At 40.8% G+C, this 19,913-nt stretch overlaps 1 protein-coding gene across 6 annotated transcripts in view; it reads left to right on the top strand.

Moving 5' to 3' along the window:
• The window catches only part of LOC106051454 (mitochondrial glycine transporter A-like), a 49,185-nt gene that overhangs the window by 21,088 nt on the left and 8,184 nt on the right, over positions 1-19,913 (top strand). For all 6 annotated transcript variants that reach the window (XM_056019692.1, XM_056019689.1, XM_056019690.1 and 3 more), the window contains exons 6-7: positions 6,151-6,256; positions 14,867-14,936. In XM_056019692.1, the coding sequence (XP_055875667.1) occupies positions 6,151-6,256; positions 14,867-14,936 (176 nt within the window). The remainder of the gene's footprint in view (positions 1-6,150; positions 6,257-14,866; positions 14,937-19,913) is intronic.

The raw sequence follows: 19,913 nt of genomic DNA, 5'->3' as shown, positions 1-19,913 counted from the left end.
ACACGTCTTACATCGACTGTATCGACTGTAACGGCTCAAGTCCACTGTAGTTCGCTGTATAGACTTTAACGACAATAGTCCACTCCAGTTAACTCTACCCTAGTTAACTTGCATCGAGTCGTACACATCTCTCTTCTACTGTCTCGCACAGTAGACAACAGTACCGACGACTCCCTCACGACTGACTTTCACATTAACTCTCTGGCTTATATAGAGTCCCTAATCGCTTCTCCAAAGTTGCACAAACACGGCTAGTATCCTCTGGAACAACACGGGAGGAAACGTCACATCCTGTCGTTGTTTATACATGTCGATTCCAGAGAACACCTGCTGCAGTGTCATCTCGCCGAGGTCACTCTTAGTGACCTCTGTCTGTCACTGTTCATTCGTAACACTGCCCCCTTCTTAGATCTGTTCGTCCTCTGGAATAACACTGGAATAACACGTGATGACACGTCACATCCTGTCTTTGTTTATACGCTTAGATTCCAGAGAACACTGGCTGCTGTGTCATCTCGCTGGGGTCACACGTTGACCTCTACTTGTCACTGTTCATTTGTAACAATATTCTATACTCTTAAGTGAGCAATTCTTGTATGTATGTATGTATGTATCCACCGAATCTAAATATATATATATATATATATATATATATATATATATATATATATATTTATGTATAAATTTTATTTCAAAATCAACGCTGACAATTTCCTTAAAAATTTCAAGGTATATAAATGAGAAAGAAAGGGAAAAAAAACTTGAACCACTTACGTCACTAGGGTTACAGCAGTACACTAAAACATTTCTTTGTAAACATAAACAACTTTTAATGAATCAGTAGACCTAATTAAACATTTGTGCACCATCTTATTGTAAGCTCAACTAGCCTTGCCAACAAAGTAAAAACCACCTACACGGGTCTCCACAATTAAAATATAAACCATTTATAAAACATTTAAAACACGATAATATAATCATACATCAGCATTTTTTTCCATAGTTCCATAATGTATAAATCTACATATTGTTTGTTAAAGTCTGTGCATTATTAAGTACAAAATAAAAACAATGAATATTTATGAATTGCATTGTAATACGTACTTTAATGTTCCAATCATTTTGTGGGACGGTAGGGGAGAGGTACATGGAAGCAGGTTTCCCTCCTGCCTTTAGGCGCTCAGCAAACATAACTCTGCTCGAGTCAGGATTAAAACACTTTGAATGCTTTCACCAAAGATGTTTGCACTCCATCATCGACATAAGGTGGCAAGACTGCACTAAAAATAGTGATGCTGTTGCGAATGCCTTATGGACAGTATAGAGGGACATCTTATAGTCCGACTATTTTGCTGTGCAGGGTATGTATCCCTAAGGGACGAACGTATGCCAAATGCATAAAAGGTTATTGGCATAACAGTGATTCCCCACGAAAATGCTTCTTTAAAATACTAACACATTGTTTTAAATCTCTTAGGAAAAAATGTGCCTTTTACTTTGTTACAAAGTGCATGTTTTACTCTATAACCTAGAGATTTTGCATCACTTTGTGTTTCATACTAAACTTATAATGAATATACTAATTGCAATATTAAATGTCTGAACGTAACAATTTGAGAAGTTCAACTGTTCAGGACTGACTTCACACACTGGGCTCGTTGTGTCAAATCAAGATCAAGACGCCACCTCGTACTAGCGAGGTTTCTTGACTGTACTTGACAGAACTCTGCACCGAACCACCATAATGCACCGTACAGAACCACACTGCTGAAGCAAGTCATCTGAAGATAACCAGACTGTAGTGAACCCGGACTGTACTGAGCCGTCTTGATTGTGACACATCAGCATATGCATCGTAATGCACCGTACAGAACCACACTGCTGAAGCAAGTCATCTGAAGTGAACCAGACTGTAGTGAACCCGGACTGTACTGAGCCGTCTTGACTGTGACACATCAGCTCTTTATGCATCGTAATGCACCGTACAGAACCACACTGCTGAAGCAAGTCATCTGAAGTGAACCAGACTGTAGTGAACCCTGACTGTACTGAGCCGTCTTGACTGTGACACATCAGCTCTTTATATAGGATCCCTACTGGCCCGAAGCAGGACGTTTTGACCCCGCCGTTTTGGCGCGAGCCGTTTTGGCGCGAAATACATTATGTACGTTTATTGTATTATTTCTTTTAAAAGAATTATTCATATCTATGTTTTGCATGAGTCTTTGTGTTAAGACATATTTTTCACGTACTAAATGTAAATTTGTGTTTGTTTTTCACATCATTTTCTTTAATAAACATTTTGGCTTGTGTATGTGTGTTTATTAAGAGGCACACTTTTATTTTCAAAAAAGGTTTTTTAAGATATTACTTTAAAATTAAAAACAAAAATCAAAAACAAAATGAAACGATGATAGACTAAAGATTGATGCAATTATTTGTTTACATTAACATTGGTTTATTTAATGACTGTATGGTATCTCCAGCTATACATACCAAACACTTGCTAATAAGTAAAAATATAATACATGTACCATGTTTCTCAAAATACTTTATTAAGTATACATAGACAACATGGTTATTTGCCTAAGTCGCTGGAATATAAGGGTTCATTAAAAAGTTGTGTGCAAGTCCCTTGAGGTATTCAATGATGTTCCTCTGTTGATAAGTTTGTACAATTACATTGATTCTCTTGTCTGTGTCAATATACTTTTTTCGTTTAGAAAGCGGCTGGTCTCCCTGGATATATTGTTCATATATAAGGTCACGGCCTTTCTGGACAGCTCGTATTCCATCAATGAATTTCCATATGGTTGGGTGGCTCATTCCAAACTCGGCTTGTAGTCGCCGATGTGCTGCTTCCGCAAAATTGTTTGTTCGATTATCCCCATTTAGTGTTCTCTGATAGACAGACCTGGTCTTGTCTTCATTTGTTTAACTCTACCTGCGTCAATGCGAGATGTGTCACCCAAATCACCCCTACCCAATTTCTCAAAATATATCTTTTCAAAGTATCTTAGTGTCGTGAATTTGTTTCTATCTATTGTCGCCCATAGTGTTTGTTTATATTTGTAGATTCACGTTAGAGTTTGTACTGACCATATTCCGTGTCTTGATCTTTACTATGTGTGGGGTTATTGTCGTCATTCAGCGTAATAGAGCTTTAGATGTTAACATGGTTTTTGTTATATTAAAGTGTGACACTTAGCTAGTTCGTAAGTAAGTTCCCCTTTTCAGACCTTGAGGTCTATAGGGCAGATGATGTAAAGGTCATCTGTTTCGTGGCCTACTGTTAACGAGGGTGTCATGTGGCCAGCACAACAACCAACCGCCTTTACTTTTCCCCAACTAATGCCAGGTACCCATTTTGAGCTGGGTGGACTCAGAGGCGCCCAAAGATCCCGAAATGAAAATCCCAGTCTTCACCGGGATTCGAACCCGGGACCTTCGGTTCGGGAGTCAAGAGCTTTACCGCTCAGCCACCGCGCCTTCTTAGCTAGTTCGTATATTACACTAATGTCAAATATAACAAAAATCTTTTGGAAAGAAATCCAAAAATGTCATCCAGTGCTAATCCAGTGCGATTAGCAGAACTCACATATAGCATGTCATTACCATTCAGGAATCTGACTTATTATAGGCCTATATTCATGAAATAAGCAAAACCTTTATAATTAAAAAAAATTCGCTGAACAGTGTTAGAATTCATACTATACATACAATATTATGGTAGAGTGAAATAAACATTGTTATAAAAGCTACGTGCTTATTAATTTATCGTCAAATGATATCTCGCGCCAAAACGTCCCGTCGCCAAAACGGCTCGCGCCAAAACGGCCCGTCGCCAAAACGGCGGCGCCAAAACGTCACGTACCGCTACTGGCCTTCTGGAAACCGACGGACCTTTGCTTGACCCTTCTAGTTAATCACATGACCACATCCCTTGTGCCTGGCCTGAGTAGTATTCACTCTAGATGTTTCTTCAAACTTCGCCAGTCAACGCAGTTGGTAGTATTGGCTTGTCACGGTTGACCACTTGTCTAGAGCTGGCCTGGGGTGATTTGTGTCGTCTGTCTACACACACTTATCACTACCCCCCCCCCATCTGTGTCACCACCAGGTTTATTACAATATCTCTCCTTACCAAATTGTTCATCCGAGTGCATCTCCGTCACCTGGTACTAATAATAATAACAATTAATCTCTGTGTGGTATTTTGTCGTAAGTCGGACCAACAAAGAATAGTATCAGCAACACTTCCGATACTTACACTTTTCTTCTTTTGTATTGGCAGAGATTGTATTTGGTTGTAGGTAGTTTGTAGTTCATAGGTTCTTATATTTAAGCTGAAAATATTGAAAAATGCCTGACCACTTTGGGTGCCGATTTTGAGTTTGTTTGTTTTTTCACACAAACTGTCTTTTTAACATTGTTTATAATATATATAAGCTTGTGTTAAATCCGAAGATTAATGAGGAATGCAGTAATTTCAATGGCTACGCAGCCTCTGCTGCGATCTACATACTTAGGGACATCCATTGCATATATAAACATTTTCCGTGGTGGTTGATTTAGATTTTCTTTTTGCCATATCATTCTGTCCTCAGCAGTGGATTTTCTTTTGGTCTAAAATGTGTATCCTGCTGCCTTTGTAAGTGACCTTCATCTTTCTCGTGCTGCAGCTGCATGCAGCCAGGTGCTCTCCTCTATGTCAGTTAAAGCAAGTTGGCGCATAAGCTGGTCTTAAAAGCATTTCTGTGGGGCACCTCTGTTAGGTAGACCACCTTTCAGCTCACCAAAAAGGACTGCTTTTGGCATACGTTTGTCCCCCATGTGGGATACGTGCCTTGCCTAGCATAACTGTCAGACCATAAGAAGTCCCTCTATACTGACTATACAGGCGTTCGCAAGGAGATCGCTGTTTGTAGTGCGGTCTTGCCACCATATGTCCATGATGGAGCGCAAGCATCTTTGGCGAAAGCATTCCAGTAGTCGTATATGCTTTCTGTATAATACCCATGTCTCAGATCCATATAGAAGGGTTGAGAGAACCACTGCTTGGTAGACATTGATTTTTATAGACAGGCAGAGTGATTTATTCCACCAAACTCTCGTCTGGAGGCATCCAAAAGCACTACTGGCCCTGGCCAGATGGTTATCAACTTCTCTTGAAAGCCATGCATCATTTGATACTATGCTTCCTAGATATGTTGGTGATCTTTGGGGCTGAGTAGGTTTTATTGGATGACTTCTCGAACATGACTTCTGTTTTCCTGAGGTTTATAGATAAACTGAAAGAGGCGACAGCGTGTGCAAATTTATTGACCACGATCTGAAGATCGTGTTCATTGTGAGCTAGCAGGGCGCAATCATTGGCATAGAGAAGCTCTGTTAAGACCATTTCTTTTGTTTTTGTATGGTACAGAAGACGTCGAAGAATGAATACATTGCCGTCTGACTGAAACCTGATGTAGATGCCTTCATGCAATCGCTGCCTCATTTGACCCAGCATTAACCCCAAAGAAGACAGCAAATAGAATAGGAGCAAGTACACAGCCCTGCTGCATGCCATTTTCTATTGGGAAGTGATCAGACAGGTCACCATTGTGTCTAATCTGGTCTTGCTTGACCGATTAACCCACTCTTTAGTGGATGAGGTGTTATCTGAGTGCCAAAGTGGCTTTAGAGATGGTAGAGGTACATCTGACATGATATTTGTTCTGCGACAATTACAAGAAAAATGCAAAGAGCAGAATCGAAATCTTAACATTGCCTTTGTGGACCTTATCAAGGCTTTTGACATCGTCAGTCGCGATCATTATATAACTTAACACAGAATAGGCCAACTAATACTGGGTTAACTGGGACCATTTTGCTTCATAATTTCAATGAAAAAAAGGCCACACATCAAGCTTATATTATGATAAAAACATTAAATAAATGTTTAAACTAAGAACTTAATTCATAATGAACCAAAAATTGAATTCAAAGAAAGTTGTTGCACAAAATTTGTTTGTTTGTATTATTTTGTTTTTTTTATCTGGAACGATTTTTTTCCCACCAAGTTTCAAATAAAAATATTCTTTTTATGAATGAATCTTAATTAACCCGAAACTATTTTGTACATGTCTTAAACCATTAATTACACAGGAATACTCAGACACATCCTGTAGAGTCTTTTCTGTTTGGAGCCTCAGCAAGAACTATTGCTGGAATAGTGGTTTTGCCTTTCACTGTTATTAAAACTAGATATGAGGTAAGCTTTACCTTTTCTTTTATTTTCTACTATGAACTGGTCATTTTGACTTATTAAAAAAGAGAATTTCAAAATTATGTCTTGAGAGTTAATGGATTCATCCAAATAAATGACTGATGCTGATTACTACTAATGTGGGAGCAGAATCTGCCATGGTTAAATAGACCAACACTGAAAGCTGCAAACTTTACAACAGTTTGTGCATGAAAATGATTCTGTCTTAGAGCTATCCAATAGGGTAGCTTTGGTCCTCATTTTTCTCTTTCCATATCAGGCCATTTCTCTCTGAAAGGATCATGCTAATATGCACAAACTATTTCCACACTGATCACCCTTGATATCTATTAATAGTTTAAAAGAATGAAGATAATTATTAAGAAATATACCTTTTAAAAATGTTTGGTGGAAAAATGGATAACGAGAACTGATTTTATACTTGTATATTTTTATTTATTAAAAATTAAGCAGCATTTGCCCTGTAACATTGAAGAAGTGCAGAGAAAAATGAGATTATCACTTTAACAAAAAAGACTTGACTTACTTGATTTAGTCCTTTTGACTTTCAGTGGAACATAGGGCCACCTCCATGTTTACTTCTTGGTCTACTGATATCCTCCATGTTTACTTCTTGGTCTACTGATCTCTTCCATCTTTACTTCTTGGTCTACTAATCTCTTCCATCTTTACTTCTTGGTCTACTGATCGCTTCCATCTTTACTTCTTGGTCTACTGATCTCCTCCATGTTTACTTCTTGGTCTACTGATCTCCTCCATCTTTACTTCTTGGTCTACTGATCTCCTCCATCTTTACTTCTTGGTCTACTGATCTCATTCATCTTTACTTCTTGTTCTACTGATCTCTTCCATCTTTGTTTCTTGGTCTACTGATCTCCTCCATCTTTGTTTCTTGGTCTACTGATCTCCTCCATCTTTACTTCTTGGTCTACTGATCTCCTCCATCTTTACTTCTTGGTCTACTGATCTCCTCCATCTTTACTTCTTGGTCTACTGATCTCCTCCATCTTTACTTCTTGGTCTACTGATCTCCTCCATCTTTGTTTCTTGGTCTACTGATCTCCTCCATCTTTACTTCTTGGTCTACTGATCTCCTCCATCTTTACTTCTTGGTCTACTGATCTCCTCCATCTTTGTTTCTTGGTCTACTGATCTCCTCCATCTTTACTTCTTGGTCTACTGATCTCCTCCATCTTTACTTCTTGATCTACTGATCTCCTCCATCTTTACTTCTTGGTCTACTGATCTCCTCCATCTTTGTTTCTTGGTCTACTGATCTCCTCCATCTTTACTTCTTGGTCTACTGATCTCCTCCATCTTTACTTCTTGGTCTACTGATCTCCTCCATCTTTGTTTCTTGATCTACTGATCTCCTCCATCTTTACTTCTTGGTCTACTGATCTCCTCCATCTTTGTTTCTTGGTCTACTGATCTCCTCCATCTTTACTTCTTGGTCTACTGATCTCCTCCATCTTTGTTTCTTGGTCTACTGATCTCCTCCATCTTTACTTCTTGGTCTACTGATCTCCTCCATCTTTGTTTCTTGGTCTACTGATTTCCTCCATCTTTACTTCTTGGCCTACTGATCACCTCCATCTTTACTTCTTGGTCTACTGATCACCTCCATCTTTACTTCTTGGTCTCCCGTCCCGAGACATGACGTTAAACTGTGCTCCTCTTTCCTTAGCACTTTTGGAGCTCAAAAGTGCCCTACTTCTTTTATATCATTGTGTCTGCCTCCTCTTTTCCTCAGTCTGCCTTCATTTATCATCACTCTGTCTGCTTATCTCTAAAATCTCAATACGTCCTAGACCAGTCCGTTTGCCGTGGACTGCGACGGGTAAGGGGGGATAAAGAGATCCTGGTGTTTGAGTGGTGGCTATCTGAGGATAAACCACCACAACACAATACTTTGGCTCCAAGTTCCCCTAGACCTGAGGCCCAGATGGCCCGCTCTGGGTCAACCGGCTGGAGGGTCAATCAGGGAGCTGCGTTCAGTAGCTGACTGAGTATAGCACCTGTGTAGCCCTGGCGGGCTCATTCTGGACTTCCGAATGGCCCGTCCCCTTGTTGGACTCGATGGCGGGTGGGGAGCACAGGTGCCGAACTAACAAGAATATATATGGACAAAAAAAAACCCCAATAAACTACTTGACCCAGATTTAAGTCTAGGCAAGAGACGCCGTATTGAGGCAAAAAAAAAAAGGAGGAGGCCACAAAAAGCTGTACTACCTGGCCATCATTTTTGGTGGTCAGGTGCACAGAGGAGGGGAAAAGCCTGACAAAGCTGAGCCCTTTCCTTATCTATAAGGGACTCGAGTCAGTAGTGGGAGAGCCCAAGAGTGTGTCTAAGCTACACAAATCAATGGAACTTCTTGTAGAAGTAGATGGCAAGAAACACTCTGATGGGCTTTTAAAATGCATTAGACTCTGTGATCTCCAAGTGGAAGTCATACCACACAAGAGTCTGAACACCAGCAGAGGTGTAATCAGCTCTAGGGACCTACTGGAATGTTCCCAGAAGGAAATAGTGGAGGGCATTGAAGGAGTCACCCATGCCCGGCGCATTACCAGGCGCAGGGATGGTGAGGAGGTCAAAACCGCCACTATTATCCTCACATTCTGAACTAGGACACAGCCAGAGTATGTGAAGGCAGGATACCTACGAGTTCCAGTGAGGCCCTACATGCCTAACCTCATGAGGTGCTTCAAGTGCCAGGGTTATGGACACGGCGCGGCAGTCTGCAAGAGGAACACTGTGTGTGCCAGATGTGCTGGAGAGGGTCATGAGGACAAGGGCTGCACAGCCCAGTTCAAATGCCCAAACTCACGCTGGCCACTCAGCCTACTCCAAGGAATGCCCTGTGTGGAAACAGGAGGTTGCCGTGCAGGAATACAAGGCAAGAAATGGATGTACCTTCAGCCAGGCGAAATCGGCTGTATTGGACCTACCCAAAGGCCAATTTGGCTTGACAAAGACCTACGCCCAGGCTGTTGCTAAGATAGGAAGATCCATAGCCACACAGACGAACACATTGACCCCACCACCCCCTCATCCTCCTCCAACCCAGAAGAAAACACCGCCAAAGAACACACCTCAGAAGAAACAAGAAAGCCCTGTTGTCATGCTAAAGAACAGGTTCTCTGTGCTCGCTGATGGAGACTGAGCAGCATGTCAAAACCAACACTCCTGGAGAACCCGGAGACATTATGTCTGACACAGGTTCTCCTCAGAGAACCCAGCCAGACACCCCAACCTCTACGAATTAGAGGTTGACCAACTCCCTAAGGGGAGAAATCAAAGCGGAGAGGATGCCCGAGGTAAGAGAGGAGGAAATAACCTCCGCTCTAACCAGAGGGATCTCCCCTCTCCAGAGAGAAAGACTTCCCCCAAAAGGGGGTTGTCCTCCTCTCCATCCAAACCCAAGAATAAAAATACCAAGGTCACTGGAATAAAGGGAAACCCCTCCGGGGGCCTCCCAAGGCCAAATAGCTCCAAGTAGGTCATTTAGAATAAGCCATGGATTCCAGAATTGTACAGTGGAATTGTAGAGGCCTCAAGGCCAATTATGAGGAAATGCAGCTACTGATGGACTCTGAGACTCCTGTAGCTGTCTGCTTACAGGAAACATTTTTGAAAGATAGCATCAGTTTCCGAAGCTACAGTGCTTACAGCAAGAATGTTGAGGATGCAGAGAGAGCATCAGGTGGAGTCTGTATCCTTGTGAAGGACAGCATCCCCCATGAGAGGGTAGAACTACAGACCACACTACAGGCCATAGCAGCTAGGATAACCCTTCACAAGGTTATCACTTGCTGCAGCCTGTATCTACCACCAGGCGCTCCATTAAACCCAACAGACATGGAGGACCTATTGAAACAACTCCCCCGGCCTTATATAATCCTTGGGGATTTCAATGCCCATAACACCATGTGGGGATCCAACAATACCGACACAAGAGGTCGTATGCTGGAGGATATCTTCTCCAACATGATTTATGCATACTTAATGATGCATCACCGACCTACTTGCACCCAGGAACTGGATCTCTCACATGCATTGACCTCACCGTATGCGTCCCTGGACTTCTGGACGACTTTAAATGGTCAGTTAGCAATGATCTACGGGGAAGTGATCACTTCCCAATCATTATTACTAACAATCTCCCCTCATTGGGACGACCTCAGCGGTGGAAACTGAATAAGGCCTATTGGGAACAATTCCAAAAAAGATGCTCCGAGAATATCACAGATAATATCCTCGATGAACAGAACCCAGCTGATACCTTTGCTAGCAAGCTACTTAGTATAGCCAGGAAAGTTGTCCCCCTAACCTCCGCAAATCCAAAACGGCCTAGCAAACCATGGTTTGATACAGCTTGCAAAAGTGCTATTGGCGATAGGAAAAAACGACTGGCTGCATTTATAAAGAATCCTTCCCAGGAAAACCTAAAGCTATTCAGGATAGCTAGAGCAAAGGCTAGACGAACCATACGGTCAGCCAAAAGGAATTGCTGGAGAAGTTTTGTCGGCAGTCTGGATGCCAAAACTTCTGCTAGAGCGGTTTGGAAAGCAGTAAGGCGAATCAAAGGGAAAGAATCAAATTCAATAGGGCATCTGAAAAACCAAGGACGAACTGTCACGTCCCCCAGAGAAATAGCTGACTGCCTTGCATCCTCAATAGCAGAAAAGTCATCCACTGCACACTACACGCCAGAGTTTCAAAAAGTCAACCAGGGAGGAAAGACACCCCATTGATTTCAGGTCAGATAACAATGAAGACTACAACAAACCGTTCTCGCTTGAGGAACTGAGGGAATCGCTGGACAAGTCACATGACACAGCGCCTGGAGAAGATGAAATCCATTACCAGTTCCTCAAGCACCTTCCCGAACCCTCATTGGCAGTCCTGCTAGGGGTCTATAACTGTGTGTGGCAAAAAGGCGCTTTCCCAAACAGCTGGAGGAAAGCCACAGTTATACCGATACCTAAACCGGGAAGAGACGGCTCTGACCCAGCTAACTATCGACCAATAGCACTAACAAGCTGCATCTGCAAAACCATGGAAAGAATGATTAACAGTAGGCTGGTCTGGTACCTGGAGAGGAATAAAGTGATCTCCAACTACCAGTGTGGATTCCGGCAGGGGCGGACAACAACTGACCACCTGGTAAGGCTGGAAGCTTATATTAGAAATGCATTACTCAGAAGAGAACATCTAGTAGCTGTATTCTTCGATATAGAAAAGGCATATGACACAACCTGGAAACATGGCATTCTACGTGACCTGGAGCTTATGGGGCTTAAGGGACAGCTCCCCCGTTTTGTGGGGGAATTCCTGAAAGACCGAAAATTTCAGGTTCGAGTGGGCAACTCCGCTTCTGACACTCATGACCAGGAAATGGGTGTACCCAAGGGCAGCATTCTGTCAGTCACCCTGTTCAACATTAAAATAAATAGCATCATAAATGCTCTGTCCCCTGGCATAGAGTGCTCTTTGTATGTTGATGACTTTGTAATTTTTACTTATGGGAAAAACATGAACACCTTAGAAAGAAAATTACAGTTATGTTTAAACAAAATTCAGGGTTGGGCAAACGATAATGGTTTTTAATTTTCGGACTCCAAAACAGTTAGTATGCATTTTTGTAATTTAAGGGGACTCCACCCAGACCCTGAACTATTTATACACAAAAAGAAGATCCCTGTCGTGAAAACTACAAAATTTTTAGGCCTCACCCTAGATTCCAAATTTAATTTTCTCCCCCACATTAAGGAACTTAAGAAGAAATGCCAAAAGTCATTAAACATACTTAGAGTACTCAGCCATACGGACTGGGGAGCTGACAGAGATACCTTGCTGCTGCTATATCGGAGTCTAATTCGATCCAAGCTAGACAACGGATCCATAATATATGGAGCAGCAAGGAAGTCGTACCTAAAAATACTGGAACCAATACAAAATGCTGCCCTGCGTCTATGTCTCGGCGCGTTTCGTACATCACCTATCCTAAGTCTCCACGTGGAGGCTAGAGAACTCCCCATGGATATAAGAATGAAAAAGCTTGCAATGCAGTATATAGCCAAGCTAAAATCCAACCCCACGAACCCTGCTTTCAACTCCATATTTAACCCCACAGAGGTAGATTTATACAATCGAAGGCCTAATGTCATACAGCCTTTGGGCCTTCGAATGAGAGAACCCATCCAAAATTTAACCCCACCCATTGACCAAATCTCTAAAATAGAAACCCCTCAGAATCCTCCTTGGCTAATGAATAAACCCAAATTAAATTTATCACTCCTTATTTTCAAAAAAGAAAATACAGACCCAAGTATACTACAAGTCCACTTTAGGGAACTGCAGGAGAGCTACGGAGATTGTGGCACCATCTACACAGACGGATTATTGGATGGAAAGGTCACGTGTGCCTGCTCCTTTCGGAACAAAACAATCTCCCGTAGACTCCCCGATGGCTGCTCCATCTTTACGGCTGAATTGCATGCAATATCACTTGCACTTATGGCCGTCAAAGCATCAGAAAGGAGGAAATTTATAATCTGCTCCAACTCCAAATCTGCATTGCAAGCTTTGGGGCGGATGAAGACTGACATTCCATTGGTACATAAGAGCCTGAAGCTGTTGGACCAAATAACAGCCGACCATAGGGATGTCACCTTCATCTGGATCCCCTCCCATGTGGGCATTGAGGGAAACGAAGCCGCAGACAGAGAAGCAAAGAGAGCCCTAAATCATGCTGTGTCAGGAACCCAAATTCCCTGCTCAGACCTGAGACAAAGTATTGCCTCTGCCACCTATCAAGAGTGGCAGGACCGATGGGAGGCTGAGACTCACAATAAACTCAGGCAGATTGTGGCGGATGTCAGGTGGCTGTCCACATCTAAGGGTCTGACAAGGCGTGGTAGCACGACCATGTCCAGACTTACGATTGGCCACACTTACATCACGCACTCTATTGTGCTGAAGAAAGAAGAGCCCCCACTTTGTGAGTATTGTGACTCTCGCCTCACCGTGGAACATATCCTCATCGACTGCCCCAGATACCAGGATGTCAGGGAGAAATATTTTAGAGCCACTAATTTAAAAACACTATTCAATAATGTCGACCCTGGGAAGGTACTGGGCTTTATCCAGGAAGTGGGGTTGTCTACGAAGATCTGCTTTATAAATTTGTAAACATGTACTATTTACATTAGATTTTTACCAAATTATTAAATTTTTACTACCTCTACTATTTTAACTGTGAATAGACCTTGATTTTAATGATTTGACTGTATGGAATCTGGCCCTTGTTGTGTGGAGGGAGAGTGGCCCTTGAGGGACTGCAGGCACGACATGGCATAAATTGTGCCGATGTGCCCAAAATCAAATCAAATCACTTCTTGGTCTACTGATCTCCTCCATCTTTACTTCTTGGTCTACTGATCTCCTTCATCTTTACTTCTTGGTCTACTGATCTCCTTCATCTTTACTTCTTGGTCTACTGATCTCCTTCATCTTTACTTCTTGGTCTACTGATCTCCTCCATCTTTACTTTTTGGTCTACTGATCTCCTCCATCTTTGCTTCTTGGTCTACTGATCTCCTTCATCTTTACTTCTTGGTCTACTGATCTCCTCCATCTTTACTTCTTGGTCTACTGATCTTCTTCATCTTTACTTCTTGGTCTACTGATCTCCTTCATCTTTGTTTCTTGGTCTACTGATCTCCTCCATCTTTACTTCTTGGTCTACTGATCTCCTCCATCTTTACTTCTTGGTCTACTGATCTCCTTCATCTTTACTTCTTGGTCTACTGATCTCCTTCATCTTTACTTCTTGGTCTACTGATCTCCTTCATCTTTACTTCTTGGTCTACTGATCTCCTCCATCTTTACTTCTTGGTCTACTGATCTCCTTCATCTTTACTTATTGGTCTACTGATCTCCTTCATCTTTACTTCTTGGTCTACTGATATCCTCCATCTTTGCTTCTTTGATTTTGCAATAAACCTTGACTCATGAAAATAGTAGCACAAAATGCTTGCAGTTTTTCTAGTATCCCATTGATGTTCAAAGTTGTTGGTTTTGTTGTTAGAATGGAATACCAGAAATATTCTTGGATGGCTCTAATTAAGGGGAAAGGAGATAAAGATGATCTTCAAAATATTCCTTTTAGATACACTAGGATACACAGAGAAAGTACTATTTAGAAGAATTAAAAAATGTACTTGCTTCCTAATGCCATATGTTAGATCTGAAAGGACAAACTACAGCCCTTATGTTTTTATGGGGACTTCATTTGTAATTCACTTGAAAGAAAGAAATGCCCTTAAGATAAAACATTCTGACTTACATAAATGATATACCTAGATTTATGTTAACTTGTTTCTATCAACAAATGGAGAGATAAAACAACATTCATGAAAGCAATAAAGTTTTAAGTCTTTTAGTCAAATTTATTTTTTGAGACTTCTAAAGTAGGCTTACTTAAATTGTTTGGCCAGTGTAGTTTTGTAAAAACATCTTTTTAGTTAAAATATTTTTTAAAAGAATTAAATAATACAAATAATTTATTAAACAAAATATATTTATAGAGTGGAGATTTCAAGTATAATGGTATTATCCATGCAATCAAATTTACCTATGCTAAAGAAGGCCTTCAAGGTAAAATTATATTATAAACCTAATATTAAATTATTATGTGTTACAGTAAATGTTATTGCTTTGTCTGGCCCCTGTTTTTGAAACTCATAGACCTATGTTGCTAGTTGACAGAAAGAAGGGATATTGAAAGCCTTGCAGCTTATATGGACTATTTAGAACATAAAGTAACCTTTTTTTTTTACAGACATGAAATATAGTGTTTGTTAGTGTACACTAGCCTACTATTGCATAGACCAACTATACTGCCAAGACTGTTGGAATGTAATGGAAAAGTTGCAGAAAACTGGAAAAGTTTTAAACAGTCATTTCAGATTTACACCATAACTAGTGAACTTGATATAAAAAAAAAAGCTAAAATGCAATTCGCAGTGAAGCAGTCCAAGTTTATAACACATTCCAGTAGATGGTGTTGAGTGTGGAGGCTGCAATATCAGCATTTACCAAAGCAATGTGATTCCAGTAATGAAACTTCTTCATTTGGCAGACTAGGCTCACAGAGTCATTTCAATAAGTGGAATACAGTTATCAATTTAGAAAATAAACAAATAATATTTAAACTGCAAACTTCAGCACGATTCATCATCAAGGCTTACTACCTACAGTGGTTAACTTTTAAAAGTTGTAGGTAAAGCACATATTAAATTTTCAGTGAACAGATATAGTAAAGTGCAATGATAGAGTAGTATAATAAACGATGTTTGGTGCATATTCATAAAGGCTCTATTTTTAAGCACATTATTTTGTTTTAATATAAACATTAATACATTCTACAACAGACATTAATGGAACGAGGTCCACTTTATGCATATTAAATAGGTGTATTTTTTACTATCCGGTTTACTATCCGGTAGTGATATCCGACCGGAGCCGAATAGCACCGGATAGTAAAAAAAACCGGATATTCGGCAGAAGCCGGAGCCGGAGCGACTATCCGGTGCACCCCTAGTAGATACACACTCCAGACCAATTTTGGATTTACCAGGTTATTCAAAAAGGAGACTTTATAGAAGATAAAAGATTGTCAGCTAGGCATGTATTAGAACTGGCCTTGCCAGAGGAGTAAGAATGATCCAAACCTAACAGCAGTGGTACATGCAGCAAGTTCCAGCATTTATTTAGAAAAGTTATAGCCAATTGAATTGTATAGAGAAAGGAGGTGGTTTTATTATCTTGGTCAATTCCTACGAAATGGTCTGATGTAATTGTAGTTCAATACGACAACGAGTTGGTTTGATCACAACTGCTCATGTTCTAGCCTTTTCTTTTACAGCCAGTCAAGTTGACAGTAGATGCTTTGCGAGATGGATTTGGAAAGGCCAGTGGTTACATATCAAGATCTCTTAGAAACTGAAAAACGATATGCACAAAGAGAAAATGAAATGCTTACCATAGTCTTCGGAGTTGAAAATTTCCATTATTATGTTATGGATGTCCAATAACAGTTAAAACAGATCCAATCTGTTGGAAGTGATCACCAAAACTTTGTTTTTGTCTTCTACACTCCAAGACATCAGAGAAAACTTCTTCATCTTTTAAAGTAAGAAATTCTGCTGAAATATAAGCCAAGCAAAGAAATGTCTATTCCAGATACACTTTCATGCACATTGCCACCAATCAAATAACAAGAAATAAAAAATTCCACAAGAACTACGAAGGAAGTGCCTAAGAGGGTGCGAGAGTATTCTCATTGCACTGTGCGGGGATGAAAAAGAGCTCCCGCAGCGATCTGTCAACGTCCAGGGGCCGTTCCTCAAGGGGCTGTTACATAAAAGGCGTGTCCCGCACGGTTAGCATGATAGATTATAGGAACACAACGGGGGTCTCAGTGGTGCGGCCGAAGGCTGCGTTTCTAGTCCGTGAGTTCGGAATGTCCGTGTCCACTGGAAGTGAATGCAAAACCAAACTCTAAGTTTAACTCCCAGTCTCACCCCCCGTTGTAGAGGGTGGTGGGAAGGAGAAACTCGCCCCCCACTTCAGGCTTTCAGGCTGGTGGAAGGGAGCTTATGTTCGCTTTTGCTGGCCTTTAGTTCCAAGTGTGACGCACAACTCTACTAGACAATTTCAGATGGGGGCTGAGTGGTTAAGTACTTGGCTTCCAAATCTGGGGTCCTGGATTCGATTCAATGAAGATTGGAATTTTGAATGTCAGATAAGATTATAGTCATGGTATCTAGCTATGCAGTAAGTAATGAACATGGAAAATCCAAGCAAAAGGTGCCATTGTTATCACATGATGCACCTCTACTTTCCTGGGAAAAGATTACAAAAGATTATTTTGAGGACAGTGCTTTTTGACATTTTTAAATACATGATGGGTTCTTTTGACTTTTTGTTAATCCAAAAGTATTCTTAGTTGTCATAAAACAGATAAGTAGACTTATGGTTTCTATTTCTCAAAGCCTGTCATGAAGAAATCTTGTAATTGGCATAGTTAACAATTGTTTTGTTTTGGAAAAGAATATAACATACTTTACCATGTTTTTTAGCGACCCCCGAAAGGGAAAAAGACGCTATTAGTTTTGCGTGGCCTGTCTGTCCGTCCGTCTGTCCCGTTTAGATCTCAGAAACTAGAAGAGGAAATGAAAATCGGACATCATGATATTTTAGATCATTCAAAGTTCGGATGCAACGGCTACTTTTTTCTTTTCCGAAAGTGAACCATCCAATTTTTAAAATTATATATGCAAGTAGATTTTTCAAAAAATTACACCACTTTTCAATGAACTTCTTCATTAGTAACTCAAGCTTCATTGATAGATTCGCGAATTGGTACAAAAAGTTTGCATCTGTGGTCACAATGATAAAAATGTCAAAATAAAATATATTTTCCATTCATTAACTCATTGAATAGAAGGTAATCCTGTAGATCAGCGTCCCGTGCTAACAAAGTACCGATAATTAGCCAGAAAAAAATTTAATTAATATAATTGATGTAAATAGTGGTTTTTAATAAATTTGATTGTAAAAAGTAACATTTATATTTTGACTATACATCAATAAAGTGCCTTAGCGACTTCAATATGATCTGTACAAAAAGCAGCTGCATGAGTGCTAAACATAAATTATATAGTTAACTATAGAAACTATGACTAAAATCTTAATAATGGATAGTTGGTTGTGAATGGCTGGATGGATGGTTGTGTAACTTTTTTGATGGTTGGATGTGGTTGGTAGATTAGTTCTGGTTGGATGAACGGTTGGTTGTTGTTGTTTGACTGTATGGATGGGTGGTTGGTTGTGGTTGGTTCGTTGAATGGATGAATATATTTAAGGTTGATAATGGTTAGCTGGTTGGGGGTTGGTTGATATTTTGGTTGTGGTTGGTTGAATGGTTGGTTCATATTTTGGCTGTGGTTGGATGAATAGTGATGGTTGGCTGGTTGGTCGATATGTTGGTTGGCTAGATGGATAATTGTTTTGCTGGATGGTTGGCTGGTTAGTTGTGGTTAGTTGGTTGGATGGATGGTGATGTTTGGCTGGTATGTTGGTTGTGGTTGGTTGGCTAGATGGATAATTGTTTTATGATTGCTTGTGGTTGGATGGATAGGCTGTATGGATGGATGGTTGGCTGGTATGTTGGTTGTGGTTGTTTGTCAGGTTGGTTGTGGTTGGTTGGATGGATGAATGAATGGTTGGTTATGGTTCAGTGGTTGTGGTTGGTTGGTTGTTGTTGATGCTTGGTAATGGTTAGCTGGTTGAATGGTTGGTTGGTATTTTGGGTGTGGTTGGTTGGATGGATGGTGATGGTTGGCTGGTTGGTTGGTTAGATGGATAATTGTTTTGTTGGCTGGTTAGTTGTGGTTGGTTGGATGGATGGTGATGGCTGGCATGTTGGTGTGGTTAATGGATAATTTTTGTATGGTTGCTTGTGGTTGGTTGTGATTGGATGGATAGTTGGTTGTTGTTGGTTGGCTGTATGGATGGGTGGTTGGCTGGTTGGTTGATATGTTGGTTGTGGTTGTTTTGTAGGTGGGTTGAGGTTGGTTTGGTTAGCTGGTTGGTAAAGGTTGATAGGTGGTTGATATGTTGGTTGAATGGCTAGTTGGTATTTTGGCTGTGGTTGGTTGGATTGATGGTGATGTATGGCTGGAATGTTGGTTGGCTAGATGAATAATTGTTTTGTTGGCTGGTTAGTTGTGGTTAGTTGGTTGGATTGATGGTGATGGCTGGCTGGTATGTTGGTTGTGGTTGGTTGGCTAGATGGATAATTATTTTATGATTTGTTGTTGTTGTTTATGGTTGGTTGGTTGGTTGGTTGGTTCTTTTGTTGGTGTGTAGTGCTTTGATAGGGATTCGTAGCTGTCAACCCACCCTCTCTTGCGAGGACGTATGCAGCCTCATTGCCTCTCACCCCGCATTGTGAGAACATATTGTAATAACTTAAGTGAGGCAACTCAACGAGGACATTGACGTTTATTTACACTGAGACATGACAAACACAAAGGACATCTGCCTTGAGCACAGCATCTCCATATTGGCTCTAGACTTGGGCGGAAATCGTTAGTCTCTTATGTCAACATCCGACTTGTCTGGTCACTGATAGTGCGCACCTTCTTTCTGCACTATCTTGGATGGCGGTGCGCATGGCAAAGTCATAACAATATAAACTACAGCTCCAATGAATCGGAAGATGTTATCTGCAGCACCGACTGCCTCTTCTATTGTAGGCGACCCTCCTCTGCCGCCACCAATGGTTGCGATAAGACTGGAGAGAGAGAGTCCGTGACCAGCATGACAGTAGTCGCGCTGGTTTCTTTGTTGGACATTCGAACTTTAATAGCCTCGAACGCTCTAGTTATCCCTGTAAGGTCAACGTCCAGAGAGCAGGCGGCGAAGCAGCATGAAGAGCTTGCCTGGGTCAGTCCTGTCCTCCAGGTAGACTATAATAATAATAATCTTTATTATCCGTAAGCAAATTTGTCTTACAATTTGTGCATTACACCAAACAAAAAACATTATAACTATAAGAAACCAAAG

This window comes from Biomphalaria glabrata, chromosome 2, assembly GCF_947242115.1.
Source record: "Biomphalaria glabrata chromosome 2, xgBioGlab47.1, whole genome shotgun sequence".
NCBI lineage: Eukaryota > Metazoa > Mollusca > Gastropoda > Planorbidae > Biomphalaria > Biomphalaria glabrata.
The sequence above is the reverse complement of the archived record's forward strand: the minus strand, read 5'-3'. Positions and strand labels throughout refer to the sequence as shown.